The sequence below is a fragment of the Sander lucioperca genome, chromosome 10 (assembly GCF_008315115.2).
Source record: "Sander lucioperca isolate FBNREF2018 chromosome 10, SLUC_FBN_1.2, whole genome shotgun sequence".
NCBI classification, from domain to species: domain Eukaryota; kingdom Metazoa; phylum Chordata; class Actinopteri; order Perciformes; family Percidae; genus Sander; species Sander lucioperca.
In genome coordinates this window covers 17,445,050-17,465,917 of record NC_050182.1, presented here as the reverse complement: position 1 = coordinate 17,465,917, position 20,868 = coordinate 17,445,050, and the positions used below count along the sequence as shown (strand labels likewise).

The 20,868-nt window shown below is 47.1% G+C and overlaps 1 protein-coding gene and 1 long non-coding RNA gene across 3 annotated transcripts in view; one reads left to right on the top strand and one right to left on the bottom strand.

Annotated features, from left to right (window-relative positions):
• The window catches only part of LOC116058019 (complement C3-like), a 65,155-nt gene that overhangs the window by 24,039 nt on the left and 20,248 nt on the right, over nt 1–20,868 (top strand). For both annotated transcript variants that reach the window (XM_036006130.1, XM_031310637.2), the window contains exons 22-28: nt 3,434–3,646; nt 5,024–5,087; nt 5,193–5,282; nt 5,544–5,750; nt 10,057–10,132; nt 10,276–10,435; nt 11,010–11,105. In XM_036006130.1, coding sequence (XP_035862023.1) covers nt 3,434–3,646; nt 5,024–5,087; nt 5,193–5,282; nt 5,544–5,750; nt 10,057–10,132; nt 10,276–10,435; nt 11,010–11,105 — 906 coding nt within the window. The remainder of the gene's footprint in view (nt 1–3,433; nt 3,647–5,023; nt 5,088–5,192; nt 5,283–5,543; nt 5,751–10,056; nt 10,133–10,275; nt 10,436–11,009; nt 11,106–20,868) is intronic.
• Nucleotides 285–4,861, bottom strand: LOC116058035. Its single transcript, XR_004106940.1, has 3 exons — nt 4,677–4,861; nt 4,642–4,644; nt 285–327 (listed from the first exon to the last, which is right to left on the bottom strand). It is a non-coding gene; the product is annotated as an uncharacterized LOC116058035 (long non-coding RNA).

The following is a 20,868-nucleotide window of genomic DNA, read 5'->3' as shown; positions in this document are numbered from 1 at the left end:
TTGGGTTTTTTCCGAAACTGGTGCTATGTTATGATTTGATATTATAAATAAAATTGAATTGAAAATTGAATTGAAAACAATACTTTAAAAATGGTGCCTGAACCTAAATATATATAATATATTTATAATGCATATATAAAATATAAAAAAGGAGCACGAAACGACAGTTGGCGACATTAAAGAACTTGTTTATTGCTAAGGCCATATCGTCAAAATTACATGATTTATTAATAATGTAATAACAACTTATAACAATGACTTAAATGACAAAAACAACCACCAGATGGGAAAAGGGTATTTTACAATAACTTTGAATGCACCACAAGGCTGGCGAGGCGAATTTCAAGAGTTTCAAGTTTTCTGACGTCGGCAGCTGCAGACTGTTACGTCCCGGTGCTGGAATCCTCTAGAACAGGGGTCTTCAACGTTTTTAAACAAAGAAAACCTTAACTGAAGGAGAAGTGGAGCAGGGACCCCCTACTACATATATTGTTTAAAATGAAGTTGCTTAATAAACTGGGCCTATGATAACGTGTAGGGCAGCCTTAAGCCTTTATACATACCTTTTTTACATAGAATACTAAGCTATTAAAAATAGCCTAATAAGTGTCGGCATGATTTAATAAAACATGTTTTAATGTTAAACATGTGGCACAATTAATCCTTAGGGTTAACTCTATTTATGGATGACCTTAGTGGCTACCTTACCTAAAGGCTAGTAAGCAGTGGGGATTTGTGTCTCTGTGTGTGTGTGCATGTGCGTGTGTGTGTGTGTGTGTGTGTGTGTGTGTGTGTGTGTGTGTGTGTTAGGGGTGGCACGGTTCACAAAACCCACGGTTCGGTTCGTATCACGGTTTTAGGGTCACGGTTTTTGGTTCTGTACGGTTGTTGTTATTTTCTCTTTTAATCTTTAACACTCCAGAACAGAGCCGCGGGAACATATTTTGAATTGGGGGTGCTGACAAATTTTCCAGAGTGATGTTTTCAGCCAAAGTCAACCACCACACACCAAACTGCATCCATCACAATTTATTGAACTGTATAGAGATTCAATTCATATAAATAGCCTATCCAAGACCGTAATTAGCCTGCCGTGGGCTACTGATCCCGAAACACCGGGAAGTAATAGACCGTTATCGCTATTTAACCAAGTTAAATTTCTTTCATACCCATACTGTCAAGATGAAGACAAAATATCTCTATTTATTAAAACAAAAGCACTTCGTGGTGTCAAAACAGTACTAAGGCTTCGGTAATAAAACTGGAACACAGGTACACGCAACACAAGCGAAAAAACAAAAACAAGAATAAAGTCCAAAATCCAAGATAGAACAAACTAGGCACGGGTAACGCAGGATATAGACACAAAGCTACGACAATGGTACAGAAAATGCATACTACAAGCTCAAAAACGGAGCCGCAAAACACAAGGGTAACACATCACTGAATTACAGTATATTATATCAATTCAAAGTGAAGCAAGCCAGTCAGTCCTGACACAAACACTGAAATAGAGAAATGCAGCCTTAAGTTTCTGTAGCACAGCAATAGCAAATTAAAGGCATAAAGATATTGGGCCCAATGTATCAGAAGTTATTAACGCGTGTTAAGCTGGACCTAATAATTTTATAACAATACAGTAGGATAATTAAAAATAGGTGTGGCCTCATTCTGGTTTTCCAATACGTAGGCTAAGTAGGCTTTACACGAGTGTAAAAAAACACAATTATCTCCAATAATTCGTATAAACTTTCAGTTGAACTGTTACTGAACAACTGATAAATCATGCCAATTTACTGCACGGCGGCAGCATAATAATAGTAAACCAGCGTTATTACCTTGTGTTGCAGTCATAACACAAAAAAAAAATCCTCATCTCCAAAACGTCTACCAGGAAAAGTGTGACCCCGAGGCTGGCAGCACTGAGGTGACGTTGATGTTCCCTCTGCGGCTATCCTGGTGCTGCTAGCTCGGTTTACAAGATTAGCTCCCTCGTCGTCTGTTGCTAGCAGGGTCGCTACTTCATTCAGTTACAGTTGCTGAGTTTTCTGCCTCCGGTCTTTTACACTTTTTAGCTTGTGGTTGATCTATAAAGAAATCCAAAATGCGCTTTTGTGCCATGGCTACCTAACTTCTGTACTGTTGTTGACCAGCCGGGAAAGTTTCCACAACTATCTTCACCACTCATGAATGAGCGTCAGAGGCTCAGAGGCGCACGGCGCGCCTCGACTCTTGGCAAAATCGGCAGATTCATTCTAATCAAATTATGTTTATTTCTTACTTACCAAATTTTAAAATATATTACATTTAATTTGTAATGAAAGGGATTAGGTTTATATTAATAATCAAAGTATTAAAAATAAATGTGTGGGTTTTTTTTTTTATTATGGTTGTAGTAGTTTCTCCTTTCGCTAGGGGGTGCTGCAGCACCCTCCACACCCCTAGTTCCCGCGGCCATGCTCCAGAAATATACTTCAGCGTATTATATATAGCTTAATTATCCACAATGTAGGATACAGTATTAAAAAGTAGTTCTATCATGTAATCATGCACAAACTGAATTTGACTTGACTTTAAGCACATTTTTGGGACCATCTCTGAGGAAAGCTAGGTGAGATTTTGATACAGCGAGAGGGAAGACATTGATGATTTTGACATGCTTTTCATTTATTTGGCAAAAAAGGAGAATGTGTATTGCCATCTACAGGAACTTATGTGCCTTTTCAGCACACGAAGATTGAAATATTACAGAATATCAATTGCATTTATCAAACTGCCAACTTCAGTGTAGCTCTTACAAAAATTGTATCCTTTAAAAGAAAAAGAGAGGAACTCTTAAAGCTCCGTCTTGTGTGTGTGTGTGTGTGTGTGTGTGTGTGTGTGTGTGTGTGTGTGTGTGTGTGTGTGTGTGTGTGTGTGTGTGTGTGCGCACGCGTCAGTCACGGGGGGAACGGAGCAGCCCCGCCCACTGCAGAGAGCCGATAGGATTGAAACAGCTGCTGACTTTATAGTGAAAAATCGTTACAGCGTACACTGATGTTAAAATGTATACAGTTTGGCAGGACGGTCTGAGGTGTTTTGCAGTCTTTCGCTGTACGTTTTGTTGGTAACTTGTCCACACCTCTTCTTTCGTGCGAAAGGGAAACACACTGTCTGAGGTCACACATACGGGCACCTGACGGGCACGAGGCTACATTGCGCATGCGTCGAACCGTGCGACGCACACACGCTCCGAACCGAGACAGGCGGACCGAACGGTTCAGATGTTTTTTCATAACCGTACCACCCCTACTTTCTACAATGGGAGGATTGTTCTGCATTGAGTACTTTTACTTTTAATACTTTAAGTGCATTTTCCTGATGATACTTCCATACTTTTTACTTGCACTACACATACTTCAGTCTTTTTCTCCATCTTTGTCTCATTTTCAAGGTGCGTGTGGATCTGACTGAAGAGGAGCATGTGTGCAGTTCAGCCTCTAAACGTAGAAGGTATCGCCAAGAGGTCAATATGGGGGCCAAAACTACACGAGCTGTACCCTTCATCATTATTCCCATGAAAGAAGGAAACCGTAACATTGAGATCAAAGCAGCTGTTAAAGATTCTTGGCTAAATGATGGAATCATAAAGAAGCTACTGGTGGTGGTAAGTAGGGTTGGGTATGGTTTGGGTATTTTTCTGATACCGGTGCTAAAACGATACTTTTAAAACGGTGTCGGTGCCTAAACGGTGCCTGAACCGATACTTTTTAAGAAAGTAAAAAAAGAAAAGAAAAAAGAAGGGTACTTAACAACAGCCTGTGACATTAAAGGACGGCTTGTTTATTGCTAAGGTCATATGGTCAAAATTAGTGTAGGTTTAAAAAACGTGATCGTTGACCAATTCTGGCCTGGCCCGAGAGGCCAAAACCCTATCTGACTCCACTTAGGTTACACCTCACACCTTTAAATCTTAAGTGTCCGTAGAGTGGTAGATCAGAAATAAAACTCAATTCGCCCAGTTAAAATATAACAAGCTTTAGTGAAATGATATTGCAATTACAGGTGTGTACATGGATCAGATATCTTCAATACAGGTCTATCCCTCTCCCTAGCAAACAGACAAAAGTCCCGCCAGACATCTGATGTCTGCTATTCTCAACCTCATCCTTTTAATGCATCTTCGCCAGTCCCCTGGCCCATCCCTGGACATGCTGCTATCAGTTGGATGAAGTCCAGATCCTCTCAGCTCTGCTGTCCCGTCCTTTCGGCCCCCTCCACAATGTCACACCCTGTATGGAATGTTACCTTGACTTTCTCCACTCCCATCCAAAACAGACATTTGTTACTTTTGGGATATTTTATGGTTGCATTCCATTTATCAAATGTATACAATGGGTACAAAATGTTTTACAATGTTTATATTACTGGGGCACCTGTGTATTTCTCTATCTCTTGAAGGCTTAGGAGTGACGAAAACCAACGACATTCCACAACATGCACCACACGTCCCACCCTTACGAAACACCTCTACGTAGCTCTACCCGATCTTACATTCTGTTCAAATTATCTTTCCAATGTCCTGATACTCCCTTCCAAATGTTACCAAGCCAGATGGCTTCTCGTTAGATCAGGGAGGGCAGGTCATTCATGATCTTAGACCTTCTTCATACATTTATTGACAAAATATATCCTACACTAGTTTCAAGTGAATGCACCGTCTGCGTTGTTTTTCCAACAGCGGCAGCTGCACACTGCTTAACATCCCGCTGTTGGATCCTCTACAGTGAAATACAGTCACACTTTACACCGTTTAGCTGTCAGCATTTTAACCATGTTTAATCCAGCTGCTAGCTAGTGGTAGGCTAACGTTACCTGCTGTCAAGTGTATTATGTTAACTAGCGTCACGTGCAGCAATGCTTCTGTTGCCTCTAACGTCTGTTTCAAAGCATCAGAGAGCAGAACAGAAGGCATATCAGTGGCACCGGAATGAGACACCGAAATCTGCGTTTCTAATGTTTGTCCTCACTGTTGTTTTTCCAGCCTGAAGGCGTACTGGTTAAATCTCCTCAGATTATAATTCTAGACCCCACTACTAAAGGTGTAGGTGAGTTTACCCATTAAATAGTCACATTATGTAGTAATTATGTAATATTCTATTTTAACCATTTGCTACCTGATCTCCCAACTTGCCCACTGTTTCTCCCTTTAGGTGGTAAACAAGAAGAAACTCTCAACAGTAAAATTCCTATGAAAGATTTGGTCCGAAACACACCTACTAGCACACAGATCTCAGTGACAGGTCAGATATTATGTTATATTTCGGCATGTCATGGCATACAGTGCCTGTACAATGAACTCTGTGTAGGTGCTAATTGGTACTGTATTGTTCTTAATGTTGTTATTAGTGATATGACCACCTCTATTGGTTGCATTTTAGTTTTGCTTAATTGTTCCTGTTTTGTGTGTGTGTGTGTGTGTGTGTGTGTGTGTGTGTGTGTGTGTGTGTGTGTGTGTGTGTGTGTGTGTGTGTGTGTGTGTGTGTATGTGTATGTGTGTGCAGGGAGAGAACAAGTTTCTGCGCTGGTGGAGAACGCCATTAGTGGGGACTCTATAGGTACTCTGATCGTCCAGCCCAGCGGTTGTGGAGAGCAAAACATTGCTAGCACGACCCTACCAGTCATTGCAGCCACATATTTGGACAAAACCAACCAGTGGGAAACTGTGGGCTTTCAGAAACGTAATGAAGCCCTCCAACACATCAAGACCGGTGGGCTTAAAGATGTATTTATTTGCACAGATACCAGAAATCATAATAGTTGGTCGATTCCCCTCCGTGTGGGATTTTAAAGTTTCTGATTGAAAATTGAAATTTCTTTTATTAGAAATAACCCCTTGAGATGTAGCATCTCGTTTTCGAGAGGTTCCTTAAAAGCAAAAATATACAGTACATTCACAATTATACAAGACAGTTAACAAAACAATTTGAGGGGACCTCAAGAAAAACATACATCACAGACATACATACATACTGACAAAGGACAAAGCTCTCCACACCAAAACCATCCATATCCTCCCCATTCAACCAGACACACATCACACATACAGAATATACCTGAAGTAAAAGAATACAATATACATTAAATAATAATAGGATAGGAACAAATAGTTTAAAATATCTATAAGTTGGGAATAAAACATGTACAACTGTTTAAATAGTATTAATAAAGCTGTAGCTAAACAAACCTATTGTCCATCCATCCATCCATCTTCGTCCACTTATCCGGTCTCGGGTCGTGGGGGTAGCAGCTCCAGCAGGGGACCCCAAACTTCCCTTTCCCAAGCCACATTAACCAGCTCCGACTGGGGGATCCGAGGCGTTCCCAGGCCAGGTTGGAGATATAATCACTCCACCTAGTCCTGGGTCTTCCCCGAGGTCTCCTCCCAGCTGGACGTGCCTGGAACACCTCCCCAGGGAGGCGCCCAGGGGGCATCCTTACCAGATGCCCGAACCACCTCAACTGGCTCCTTTCGACGCGAAGGAGCAGCAGCTCTGCTCCGAGCTCCTCACGGATGACTGAGCTTCTCACCCTATCTCTAAGGGAGACGCCAGCCACCCTCCTGAGGAAACCCATTTCGGCCGCTTGTACCCTGGATCTCGTTCTTTCGGTCATGACTCAAACCTATTGTGCAAGTTGGAATTAGTGCAGTTGTGATGTCTAAGAGTCTTATCTAACACTCAGTGATGAAGTGTTAAAATGTTTAATTGCCTGAGGTAGGAATGATTTCTTGTATCGGTCCGTGCAACATTGAAGCTGTCGGAGCCTCTTAGAGAAGGTGCTCCTCTGTTGGACCAGTGTGGGGTGGAGAGGGCGGTCTGGGTTATCCATGATAGATAACAGTTTGTTCAGTGACCTCCTCTCCACCACAGCTTCATAAGTGTCCTGTTTGCAGCCAATAACGGAGCCAGCCTTCCTGATCAGTTTGTTCAGTCTGTTTGTGTCGCTGGCTCCGATGCTGCTGCCCCAGCAGATGGCGGAGGAGAACAGAGCGCTGGCCACAACAGACTGGTAGAAAATCTCCACCATTCAGCTGGTAACAACAGACTGGTAGAACATCTCCACCATTCAGCTGGTAACAACAGACTGGTAGAACATCTCCACCATTCAGTTGGTAACAACAGACTGGTAGAACATCTCCACCATTCAGCTGGTAACAACAGACTGGTAGAACATCTCCATCATTCAGTTGGGCACAACAGACTGGTAGAACATCTCCAACATTCAGCTGGTAACAACAGACTGGTAGAACATCTCCAACATTCAGTTGGTAACAACAGACTGGTAGAACATCTCCAACATTCAGCTGCACACGTTGAAGGTTCTCAGCTTCCTCAGGAAATAAAGTCAGCTCATCCCCTTCTTGTAGACTGCAGTGCTGTTGATTTTCCAGTTCAGCCTGTTGTCGATGTTGACACCCAGGTATCTGTACTCCCCAACCATGTCCACACCTCCACCCAGGATGCAAAGGGGCTGCGGAGCCGTTCCCTTCCTCCTGAAGTCAATCACCATCTCTCTGGTCTTATCCATGTTCAGTAGCAGGTGATTCTTATCAGACCACCAGCGCTCTGTACTCCCTCTCCTGTCCATCCCTTATGCACCCAACAACTGCAGAGTCATCAGAAAACTTCTGTAGGTGACATGACTCTGAGTTGTACTGGAAGTCTGTGTTGTATAATGTGAACAGAAAAGGAGACAGCACAATCCCCTGTGGAGCCCCTGTACCACTCACCACCACATCAGACAGTGGTCAGAGTGGTCTCTCTGTCAGGTAGTCAGTGATCCAGGAGACTGTGGACGCACCGACACCAGTCCTCTGCAGCGTCTCATCTAGTAGCAGTGGCTGGATGGTGTTGAATGCACAGGAGAAATCAAAAAATGTGATTCACAGTGCCGCCATCAAGATGCAAATGAGCCCGCTGCAGAAGATAGATGACAGCGTCGTCCACTCCCAGACAAGGCTGGTGGGCAAACTGTAGAGAGTCCAGAGAAGATCTCACCTGCGGCCTCAGGTAGGCCAAGACCAGCCTCTGCAGCACCTTCATCACATGGGATGTGAGAGCCACTGGGCGGTAGTCCTTGAGGCCAGATGGAGTCGACTTCTTGGGGACCAGGACAAGGCAGGACGTCTTCCACAGCAGCAGCACCCTCTGCAGGCTCAGGCTCAGGTTGAAGAGATGCTGGAGAACACCAGACAGCTGACTGGCACAGGAGGCAGTGAGGGGTGTAGGGGGTTGGTAAGATGGTTGAGGATGCAGGGGATGGCTGTGAGCTAAACCTATTAAAGTAACAGTTCAGCTTGTTTGCTTTCTCACTGCTGCCTGGTGTTTGTCTAGTGCGACCCCCACACCCGGTGATCTCTTTCATCCCTGTCCACACCTCCCTCATATTGTTCTGTTGCAGACTGGCCAGCTTCCTCCTGTAGGAGTTTTTACATTCCCTCAATTTATCCCGCAGTTTGTGCTGTACTTCCCTCAGCTCCTGTCTGTCCCATGACCTGACAGCTTTATTCTTCTCATTAAGAAGAACTTTAAGGTCACTGGTGAGCCACGGCTTGTGGTTGGGAAAGCAGCGTACAGTCCGAGAAGGCATGGTGACGTTCTCACAGAATTTGATGTATTCTGTGATGCAGTCTGTCATATTATTGATGTCCTCCTCCTCAAAGCAGTCCTGCAGTGCCTCCTCAGCCTCCTGAGTCCACCTCCTCACAGTCCTTGTGTGGACAGACTGCCGCTGGACAAGAGGAACATACTTAGGAGACAGCAGTACAAGGTTGTGATCTGAATTGCCAAGGGGGGGGAAGGGCAGTGGCACTGTAAGCATCCTTGGCATTTGCATACAGGAGGTCCAGAGTTTTATTGTCTCTTGTGGGGCAGTTAACATATTGTTGAAAGTCCGGGAGGGATTTATCCAGTGAAGCATGATTAAAATCCCCAGTGATAACCATGAATGCATTGGGCTGCTGCGTCTGAAGTTGTGAGACAGTGGTGTGGATGACGTCAGCAGCTGCCTCCGCATCAGCAGATTGTGGAATGTACACAACGATCACTATGGCGGATGTAAACTCCCTCTGTAAATAGTAAGAGAAGTAAGACGAAACCCCACAGCCAGCAGTTTAATGTCCGGGCTACAGAAACTTTCCTTCACATTCACGTGTCCGGGATTGCACCACTTTTCACTCACATACAGTGCAACCCCCCCTCCTTTCTTCTTACCGCTCTCTATAACGTCCCTGTCTGCCCGAACCGTCAAAAAGCCGGGTACCGCGACTCTGTGGTCCAGGATGTGCGAGTGCAGCCATGTCTCAGTAAAACACAGTATGCTGCACTCGCGGAACTCCCTCTGGGTTTTACTTAGCGCTGCAAGTTTGTCCGTCTTACTCATTCCCCATAATGCTCGCTGGGACAGCAGGCTTATGTTTCCTTTTTTTTGCCTTCCGTTTTAATCCACTTCTGCAACCCTGGCATCTCCTCTGTAGTTCCTTTGGGATTTCAGGCTTGGCCCCCGGCAGCAGCGCTATCAGCTGATCGCATGTGTAAACAATAGTCCTGCTGCCTTGCGCGTAACACGTTACAAAAAATTACCAAAGAATAGAACTAAAAGAAAAGTTCCGAAGTTGACAGAAGCCATCTCAACACAAATGTTCTAAGTGACAATAAAAAAAGAACTGCACTTACGTACACATACACATCAGGAGCTGCTGCAACAGGCTACCGCACGACACAGCGCCATCTTGCATCTTGATATGTGGTATAGAGAAGAAAAGATGGTCTGATTGGTAGACTTGGTATCAAAAACGCAGTGTGGTAGACAGTAATGCATGCCATCCCTGCCCCACATATACAAGCTAGGAACACTGAGAATGAATAGTCTCAAAGCAACACATAGACTCATAGACTACCATGTCTTAACCAAGATTGTCAGCACAAACAAAAACATATGCCAAAGATGCTATAATCACAGAGAAAAGATGTAACAAGACTTCTCAAACTGGGTGTGTGTGCTGTTTGTGTCCAGGCTACCAGAATGAGCTGGTCTTCCGTAAAAATGATGGGTCCTTTGCTGTTTGGGCGCATAGCGACAGCAGCACCTGGTGAGGCATCCAAACATCCATGATACATAATTGTTTACACATCCTCCTCTACCTTAGATCCTGACTATGTGACAGTGGTGTATTACATCTGCATGTACATGAAACTAAACTATTCCACATTCTCCTCTCCTCTCCTCTCTAAGGCTGACAGCTTATGTTGCCAAGGTGTTTGCCATGACTTACAATCTGGTGAGAGTGGAAAAAGAACACATCTGTGAAGCCATCAAGTTTCTGATTCTCAAAGCACAGCAACCTGACGGATTGTTTACAGAAGTTGGAACGGTTATCCATGGAGAGATGATGGTGCGTATACTGATTTCATTGACATCTAATCTTAACCCCTGATTTCCACTAACTGCAGAACGTCTGCATGTCGGCTTCGTGCTCCGCCGTCAGTCAATACCCACCAGCTCCGAATTTGTTGCGTAACGGCTGCGGCCACGACTGACAGCTGAAGTCACGAGGACCCACGAGATCTCGCGAATTCACGTATGATCGCGCGATATAACAGGATGTAGTTTCTATAAACAGAACCAAAAAACCAACAACAGTTTGTTTCCATCCATTATGATGTTTTCGAGGTGTAGTGCAGGGAAATATTTTGTTTCTGTGCTCGACTTCCTGTCCCACACTATCTGCCCTGTGCTGAATTGCTGCGGAGCTCTCCAGCGTCCGGCAAAAATAGAAGCTCTGCGTATCTGCTCTGGAGGGCTGGGACCGCCGGAGCTGGGACAGAGTAGGAACGCAGACGTTCTGCAGTCAGTGGAAATCATGGGTTAATCTTGGTGCTACAAAAACAGCTGATCGAGATGAATACAATTACATATATGAAGATGAAAAAATATGTGTCTGTGTGTGTGTGTGTGTGTGTGTGTAGGGTGATGTGAGAGGAGCAGATTCAGATGCCTCCATGACGGCTTTCTGCCTCATTGCCATGCAGGAGTCTCGCACACAATGTGCTGCCACTGTTAATGTGAGTACTTCATCTGCAAACAGTGTGTTGTCTTTTTCCCTCACCTCTTTCATTTCATTTTTGGACTCCACACTAGTGATGAGCGACACAAAATTCATGTGCTAGTCATCTTAGTCTTTTTTAAACATTATTATTAGCTACTTACGTTAAAGGGATACTTCACCGATTTAGCATTGAGCTTTGTGTCAGTAGAAACACGGTAGTATTTTTGAATGACCGTGCATCCCTCCCTCGTGTCCCCCTGAGACGAGAGATCTCTTTATTGTGGGTCTGGAAAGAATCTTCCGATGACGCAAAAATCGTTATTTAGCGTCATCTGAGGCATTTTCGCCCAGAGTCTGTGGACTACAGCCAGCTAGTTACGCATGTTTTCAACCCACCCATAGGGGGTTGGACTGTCGTCTTATCCGAAGTTTACCAAAGCAAAACGAGTGTCAGCCATCTTGAAGCTTCTCTGGTGGGCTTGGTAACACGGACTGCCTGGTGCGGAAATGGGGTGCTTGTATCCAACTAACTGCTAACTGCTGGTGGAGTTTGTGACTGTTAGATGCCGACCATTCTACATTCCACGCAAATTTACGGCTGTGTTTATACTCTGTGTTTATAGCCCACCAAGCGCTAATGCTAATATGCGTTAGCTGAACTTTACGGAGCTTATAATGTGTGTGCACTAAATGCAGCCTGTTTCGTATGTTGTTCTTTTATAATGTCGTTTTTATATATTTTAAATGTGTAACACCACTTGAGTCATGGTGAAACGTTTCAGGTATGTGGTTGAAATGACAATAAAACACAATAGACTTGACTGCCTCTCTGTAACCGATAGGTGTGGCTTGGGGTGGCCTCGTAGTGAAGCGAAGCAAGTGCATTCTGGGATTTGGTGTCTTTCATCCACATAAGCAAAAAACACATTTTCTGGCTTTTCTCGGCCTAGTAGACACCAATTTCTAAAAAAAAAGTCACATTTCTACTACATAAGTGACCCAATATCCCTTTAATGTAGTTGTCATGATGTGCTCTTTGGCCTTGGAATTAACATTTAGTTACCACTGTAGGTAATGTTTGTCAGACATGCTAATGACTGCAGCCTACGTTTTTTTTTTTTTTTTTTAAACCTTTATTTATCCAGGTAAGTCGATTGAAAACAACTTCTCACTTGCAATGACGACCTGTCACATTCACACAGTTCCACATTCATACCTGGAAGCTGCCCAGTACTACCACAGTCTGATCTGATCACATTCATACCTGGAAGCTGCCCAGTACTACCACAGTCTGATCTGACCACATTCATACCTGGAAGCTGCCCAGTACTACCACAGTCTGATCTGACCACATTCATACTGGAAGCTGCCCAGTACTACCACAGTCTGATCTGATCACATTCATACCTGGAAGCTGCCCAGTACTACCACAGTCTGATCTGACCACATTCATACCTGGAAGCTGCCCAGTACTACCACAGTCTGATCTGATCACATTCATACCTGGAAGCTGCCCAGTACTACCACAGTCTGATCTGACCACATTCATACCTGGAAGCTGCCCAGTACTACCACAGTCTGATCTGATCACATTCATACCTGGAAGCTGCCCAGTACTACCACAGTCTGATCTGATCACATTCATACTGGAAGCTGCCCAGTACAACCACAGTCTGATCTGACCACATTCATACCTGGAAGCTGCCCAGTACTACCACAGTCTGATCTGATCACATTCATACTGGAAGCTGCCCAGTACAACCACAGTCTGATCTGATCACATTCATACCTGGAAGCTGCCCAGTACAACCACAGTCTGATCTGCTGGCCACTGAGCAGCTCCACTGGAGCGGTTTGGGTTAAGGACCTTGCTCAAGGGCACCTCAGTTAGAGGTAGGGATGGGTAACGAGACCCAGTACTAATACGGCACCGGTGCCTTAACGACTGGTATCTACCGAACCGAATAGCAATGCAGATTTCGCTGCCTCATTCTGGTGCCACTGAAATGCCTTCTGCGCTGCTCTCTGATGCTCTGAAACAGACATTAGAGGCAACAGAAGCATCGCTGCATGTGACGCTAGTTAACATAATACACTTGGCAGCAGGTAATGTTAGTCTACCGTTAGCTAGCAGCTGGATTAAACATGGTTAAAATGCTGAAAGCTAAACAGTGTAAAGTGTGTCTGTATTTCACTGTAGAGGATCCAACAGCGGGATGTTCAATAGTCTGCAGCAGTCGTTGGAAAATCAACACAGTTTCACTGTTATGGGTCAGCTCTGTTTTCCCTGTCCCTGCCTGTTTTCCTCTTCCCTTTTCCCTGTGTTAGTTGTCTGTGTTTGTCTTCACCTGCCGTGGCGAGTTCTCAGGAGGATCTAGGTCAAGGGGCGTGGCCACTCTCTCCCGCTCTCCCGCTCTGTTCCAGCCAGCTGCAGCTCATTACACTAATCACCCAGCAGTTATCTACCCGGGCTGTTCACCTCCTCAGCGCCAGTTCGTTACAACATTACCAGTGGTAACTTGGCTCTGCAATATCACTAGCGATCACACTCCTAGTCTCTCTGCATCCTAGCTTTTTTGCTATTGTCCTCATTTTGCCTCAGCTAATCTGTTTTTCCTCCGTTCAAGATTCCGCTCTGAACCTGCTGCTTCCCTGCCACTCACCTGCTGTGCCTGCTGCTCACTCACCTACCACTCAGCTCTCATTGCTGCCTGCTCCACTCGCCACGCCGCTCTCAGTGCCGCCTGCTCTACTCGCCACGCCGCTCTCAGTGCCGCCTGCTCTACTCACCACGCCGCTCTCAGTGCCGCCTGCTCTACTCGCCACGCCGCTCTCAGTGCCGCGTGCTCTACTCGCCACGCCGCTCTCAGTGCTGCCTGCTCACCTGGCCACTCAGCTCTCATTGCCTCCCCACCGGATCGCCGGGGTGAGTCAGGACGGGTCTCACCGCCGTCCTCCTTCCAGTCTCAGTCAGCCTGCCACTCATCTGTCTGCTACCTCTAGCTCCCGTTCCCCATCAGAACTACGCAAGCCTGAACTGTTTTCCGCATTGCCTTATTACCGTCCATCCATCCATCTTCGTCCGCTTATCCGGTAACGGGTCGCGGGGGTAGCAGCTCCAGCAGGGGACCCCAAACTTCCCTTTCCCGAGCCACATTAACCAACTCCGACTGGGGGATCCCGAGGCGTTCCCAGGCCAGGTTGGAGATATAATCCCTCCACCTAGTCCTGGGTCTTCCCCGAGGCCTCCTCCCAGCTGGACGTGCCTGGAACACCTCCCTAGGGAGGCGCCCAGGGGGCATCCTTACCAGATGCCCGAACCACCTCAACTGGCTCCTTTCGACGCGAAGGAGCAGCGGCTCTACTCCGAGCTCCTCACGGATGACTGAGCTTCTCACCCTATCTCTAAGGGAGACGCCAGCCACCCTCCTGAGGAAACCCATTTCGGCCGCTTGTACCCTGTATCTCGTTCTTTCGGTCATGACCCAGCTTTCATGACCATAGGTGAGGGTAGGAACGAAAACTGACCGGTAGATTGAGAGCTTTGCCTTCTGGCTCAGCTTTCTTTTCGTCACAACGGTGCGATAAATTGAGTGTAATACCGCACCCGCTGCGCCGATTCTCCGACCAATCTCCCGCTCCATTGTCCCCTCACTCGCGAACAAGACCCCAAGGTACTTGAACTCCTTCACTTGGGGTAAGGACTCATTGCCTACCTGGAGAAAGCACTCCATCGGTTTCCTGCTGAGAACCATGGCCTCCGATTTAGAGGTGCTGATCCTCATCCCAGCCGCTTCACACTCGGCTGCGAACCGATCCAGTGAGTGCTGAAGGTCACAGGCCGATGATGCCATCAGGACCACATCATCCGCAAAAAGCAGCGATGAGATCCCCAGCTCACCGAACTGCAACCCCTCTCCACCCCGACTACGCCTCGATATCCTGTCCATAAATACTACAAACAGGATTGGTGACAAAGCGCAGCCCTGGCGGAGGCCAACCCTCACCTGAAACGAGTCCGACTTACTGCCGAGAACCCGGACACAGCTCTCGCTTTGGTCGTACAGAGATTGGATGGCCCTGAGAAGGGACCCCCTCACCCCATACTCCTGCAGCACCTCCCACAGTATCTCCCGGGGGACCCGGTCATACGCCTTCTCCAGATCCACAAAACACATGTAGACCGGTTGGGCATACTCCCAGGCTCCCTCCAGGATCCTTGCAAGAGTAAAGACCTGGTCCGTTGTTCCACGACCAGGACGGAATCCGCATTGTTCCTCTTCAACCTGATGTTCGACTATCGACCGAACCCTCCTTTCCAGCACCTTGGAGTAGACTTTACCGGGGAGGCTGAGAAGTGTGATACCCCTGTAATTGGCACACACCCTCTGGTCCCCCTTTTTGAAAAGGGGAACCACCACCCCGGTCTGCCACTCCTTAGGCACCGTCCCCGACTTCCACGCAATGTTGAAGAGGCGTGTCAACCAAGACAACCCCTCCACACCCAGAGCTTTAAGCATTTCTGGACGGATCTCATCAATCCCTGGGGCTTTGCCACTGTGGAGTTGTTTAACTACCTCAGCAACTTCCACCAGGGAAATTGACGACAATCCCCCATCATCCTCCAGCTCTGCCTCTACCATAGAGGGCGTATTAGTCGGATTTAGGAGTTCCTCAAAGTGCTCCTTCCACCGCCCTATTACCTCCTCAGTTGAGGTCAACAGCGTCCCATCCTTACTGTACACAGCTTGGATGTTTCCCCGCTTCCCCCTCCTGAGGTGGCGAACGGTTTTCCAGAAGCACCTTGGTGCCGACCGAAAGTCCTTCTCCATGTCTTCTCCGAACTTCTCCCACACCCGCTGCTTTGCCTCTTTCACGGCAGAGGCTGCAGCCCTTCGGGCCCTTCGGTACCTTGCAACTGCCTCCGGAGTCCCCTGGGATAACATATCCCAGAAAGACTCCTTCTTCAGTCGGACGGCTTCCCTGACCACCGGTGTCCACCACGGTGTTCGTGGGTTGCCGCCCCTTGAGGCACCTAAGACCCTAAGACCACAGCTCCCCGCCGCAGCTTCAGCAATGGAAACTTTGAACATTGTCCACTCGGGTTCAATGCCCCCAGCCTCCACAGGGATGCACGAAAAGCTCCGCCGGAGGTGTGAGTTGAAAGTCTGTCGGACAGGGGCCTCCTCCAGATGTTCCCAGTTCACCCGCACTACCCGTTTGGGTTTACCAGGTCTGTCCAGAGTCTTCCCCCACCCTCTGACCCAACTCACCACCAGATGGTGATCAGTTGACAGCTCTGCCCCTCTCTTCACCCGAGTGTCCAAAACATACGGCCTCAGATCAGATGAAACGATTATAAAATCGATCATTGACCTTTGGCCTAGGGTGCTCTGGTACCAAGTACACTTATGAGCATCCCTATGTTCGAACATGGTGTTCGTTATAGACAATCCATGACTAGCACAGAAGTCCAACAACAAACAACCACTCTGGTTTAGATCAGGGAGGCCGTTCCTCCCAATCACGCCTCTCCATGTGTCTCCATCATTGCCCACGTGCGCATTGAAGTCCCCCAGCAGAACTATGGAGTCCCCCACTGGAGCCCCATGCAGGACTCCATTCAAGGTCTCCAAGAAGGCCGAATACTCCGAGCTCTTGTTTGGTGCATACGCACAAACAATAGTCAGAGTTTTCCCCCCCACAACCCGCAGGCGTAGGGAGGCGACCCTCTCGTCCACCGGGGTAAACTCCAACGTAGCGGCGCTCAGCCGGGGGCTTGTGAGTCACATCATCTCTACCTCGTTTTTTCATAGGGTTTTTGAACCATTCTTTGTCTGGCCCCTCACCTGAGACCACTTTGCCTTGGGAGACCCTACCAGGAGCACAAAGCTCCAGGCAACACAGCCCTCAGGTTCATAGGGACACACAAACCTCTCCACCACGATAAGGTGATGGTTCCCGGAGAAGGCCTTATTACCGTGTGAAAATAAACTCTTTAACCGTTTCTCTGTCTCTGTGTGTTTGTCTCTGCATCTGAGTCAGTAGTAAAAGACTAGAGCTTAACATTCACTTGAAACTAGTAAGCCTCGCGGTGCATTCCATGTGTAAAATAACCCATCTGGTGGTTGTTTTTGTCATTCAACAGCAATTTACTTGTTACATACATTATTGTTGTAAGTTATAGTTATTACTATATTATTAAAAAATTTCATTTTAACCATATGGCCTTAGCAATAAACAAGCCATTCTTTAATGTCGCTGTTTAGGCACTGGCACCGTTTTAAAAGTATTGTTTTAGCACCGATATCGGAAAAAACCCAAACCATACCCAGCCCTAGTGTCATGTTCAGCTCCTGCTTTTATTTTGTATTTTGTTTATTTGTTTGCTTTTCCTGTTTTATTTTGATATAACCGGCTATCTCATTTCAGGTCTCTTGCCCTTCCTTCCTTTGTCTGCTTTCCCGCCTGTATGATTATTATCCCCGCCCCTAATTGGTTTCACCTGTTTGTTTTCAGCTTCCCCAAGCCCCATGCATAAATACTCACCAGTCCCACTTACCTCTGCCAGATTGTAGTTGTACGTAAGTCACTCTCGCCAGCGTTTTTCCTTGTTGTTTGTATTCCCAGTGTTTTCTAGACTTTTGACCGTTTTTTGACTATGATTTTTGCCTGCCTCTTTTTGTACCTTTGCCTGCATTGTTCATTGAACAATAAATAGACTTAGCTGTGATTCCCTGTGTTGAGTCGTGCATTTGAGTCCGCCATTGTACCGTGATAGTACAATCTGGCCAGAATGGACTCAGCCGACTCTGAGGCTGTTAGATCAGCTCTGCGCACTCAGGCTCAGCGCTTGCATCAGCAGGAAGAACAACTCTCCATTCTTCGGAATGAGTTGATGGCGACGGCTAACCGCCAGGAGAACCAAGTGATCGGAGTGAGTGACCAGATTGCTCAGCTTGCCACTCAGTTTCAACGCCTTTCTACAAGAGAGTCGCCTGCCGGTTCTGGGACTGGGAGCGGATCCGTGGCTGCCTCTACTGGGTCGAGGGCTGCTTCTTCGTCGTTCCCGCATCTCGCTCGACCGGAGAGGTTTTCTGGAGACTCTGGTGATTGTAGAGCATTCCTGACCCAGTGTGAGCTTCATTTCGAGCTTCAAGCGGCTGCTTACCCTTCCGATCGAGCCAAGGTGGCGTTCATCATCTCGCATCTTTCTGGGAGAGCCGAGTCATGGGCAGCAGCTGAGTGGAGCCAGAAGTCTGTGGTATGTGATTCCTATTCATGTTTCACTAAGACTTTTACATGGATCTTCCAACATGTTACTCCAGGAAGAGAGGCTGCTCGTGCTTTGGTGGGGTTACGGCAAGCTAGACGAAGAGTTTCTAACTACGCCATTGAGTTTCGCATCCTGGCTGCCGAGAGTGGTTGGAATTCTTTTGTTCTATCTGACACGTTCCTGTGTGGTTTGTCAGCTAAAATGAAGGATCACTTGGCACCATTGGACTTACCGACAGATCTGGATGCACTGATTGCACTTGCCATCAAGATTGACAAACGACTGTTGGAGCGAGAGAGAGAGGAGTCTCATGGGAGTATTACTTCGAGTGTCCAGCAGAGGGAGCCTTCGTCATCCAGAACTGCTCATCGCACCCAAATTGCTTCGTCTGAGTTTCACCATCAGAGGACATCATCTTCCAGAGCTCTTCAGTTTTCCTCCTCTACTACGCCAGAACTACATCGTCCGATGACGTCAGGTTCTGGGATGATGGCAGCCGAGGAGCCGATGCAGTTGGGTAGAGCTCGCCTTTCTCCAGAGGAACGACTACGTCATATGAGAGAGGGACGCTGTCTCTACTGTGCCCGGTAAAAGAAGGGGCTCATCAGTAATCCAGAGGGCGCTGGTGAGCCGTACAAGTATTCCTAGTTGTCCCTCTCGTCCCAAGGTTGAAGTTACCTTGTTGAATGGTCCTGTTTCTCTGACGCAGGCGGTTTTAATGGACTCTGGCGCTGACACCAGCCTGATGGACATCAACTTCGCCAGAAGACTTCACCTGGACTCTGTTCCACTTTCCAAACCGTTGGAGGCGTCAGCTCTGGGCGGTCAGTTACTCTGGAGAATTACTCACTGTACCTCTCCAGTGACCATGACCTTTGTGGAGGGTCACACTGAGACAATATCCTTTCATCTGTTTGACTCTCCTGCACACCTGGTGGTCCTCGGGTTTCCGTGGTTCACCTCTCACAATCCTCACATTGACTGGCTCTCAGGCAAGATTGTGGAATGGGGAGAGAGCTGCAAAAAGACTTGTTTCGCCACCCGCATTGAGGTGGGTGGTAGTGAGGTCGTCTCTGCCAGTGGCTGTCTGGAGGAATCAACCAACGTCCCTGAATGCTACCTGGATTTAATTGAGGTATTCAATAAGACGAAGGCTACTTCATTGCCACCCCACAGACCTTATGACTGCGCCATTGACCTGTTGCCTGGTACCTCCCCTCCCAAGGGCAGGTTATTTTCTCTGTCACCTCCTGAAATGGGTTCCATGAAGGAGTATGTGGGGGCTTCGCTGAAAGCAGGCATCATCCGTGCATTTTTCTTCGTGGGTAAGAAGGACAAATCCCTGCGACCCTGTATTGATTACAGAGGACTTAATGACATTACAGTTAAGAACCGCTACCCATTACCTCTGATCGCCACTGCTTTTGAGCTCCTACAAGGGGCCAAAATCTTCACCAAACTCGATCTCTGCAACGCTTACCATCTAGTCAGGATCAGAAGTGGTGATGAGTGGAAGACGGCATTCAATACTCCTACTGGACACTATGAGTATTTGGTTATGCCTTTTGGTCTCACCAACGCTCCTGCTGTGTTCCAAGCATTGGTTAACGATGTTCTAAGAGACATGTTGAACGTTTTTGTGTTTGTTTATCTGGATGACATTCTCATTTTCTCCCCAGACTTGCAGACTCACACCCAGCATGTGCGGCAGGTGTTACAGCGGTTGTTGGACAATCAGCTTTATGTTAAGGCTGAAAAGTGTGAATTCCACGTTTCCACAATTTCCTTCCTTGGTTTTGTGGTGTCTGAGGGGAAGTTCTGCATGGACTTGGAGAAGGTGAAGGCAGTAGCTGAGTGGCCCACTTCTACCAACCGTAAGCAGGTGCAGTGGTTTCTTGGTTTTGCTAACTTCTACCACAAGTTTATCAGAAACTTTAGCACTGTTGCTGCTCCTCTCCATGATCTCACGTCTGTTAAAGTGCCTTTCCAGTGGTCCCCGTCTGCTGAACAGTCGTTTGCTCGCCTGAAGAGGAGTTTTTCTACTGCTCCTGTGCTCGTTCTTCCGGACGTGGGTGTTGGTGCTGTTCTGTCTCAGCGTTCCTCTGAGGATGGTAGACTTCATCCCTGTGCCTTCCTTTCCCGCAAGCTCTCGGGTCATGAAAGGAATTACGACGTGGGAAACAGGGAGCTGTTGGCCGTTAAAGTGGATCTGGAGGAGTGGCGCCACTGGTTGGAGGGAGCAGAGCAGCAAGAACCTGGAGTACCTACGCTCAGCTAAGAGATTGAATGCACGTCAGGCTAGGTGGGCATTATTCTTTACCAGATTTAACTTTACCCTGTCATATCGTCCTGGCTCTAAAAATGTTAAACCTGATGCTCTGTCTCGCCTGTTTGATCCTGATCCGTCTTCTTTGAGTCCTACTAACATTTTGCCTGACACCTGTGTTATAGGGGCTGTAACTTGGGAGGTGGAGGCGAGGGTGAAAGAGGCATTGGAGGGTTT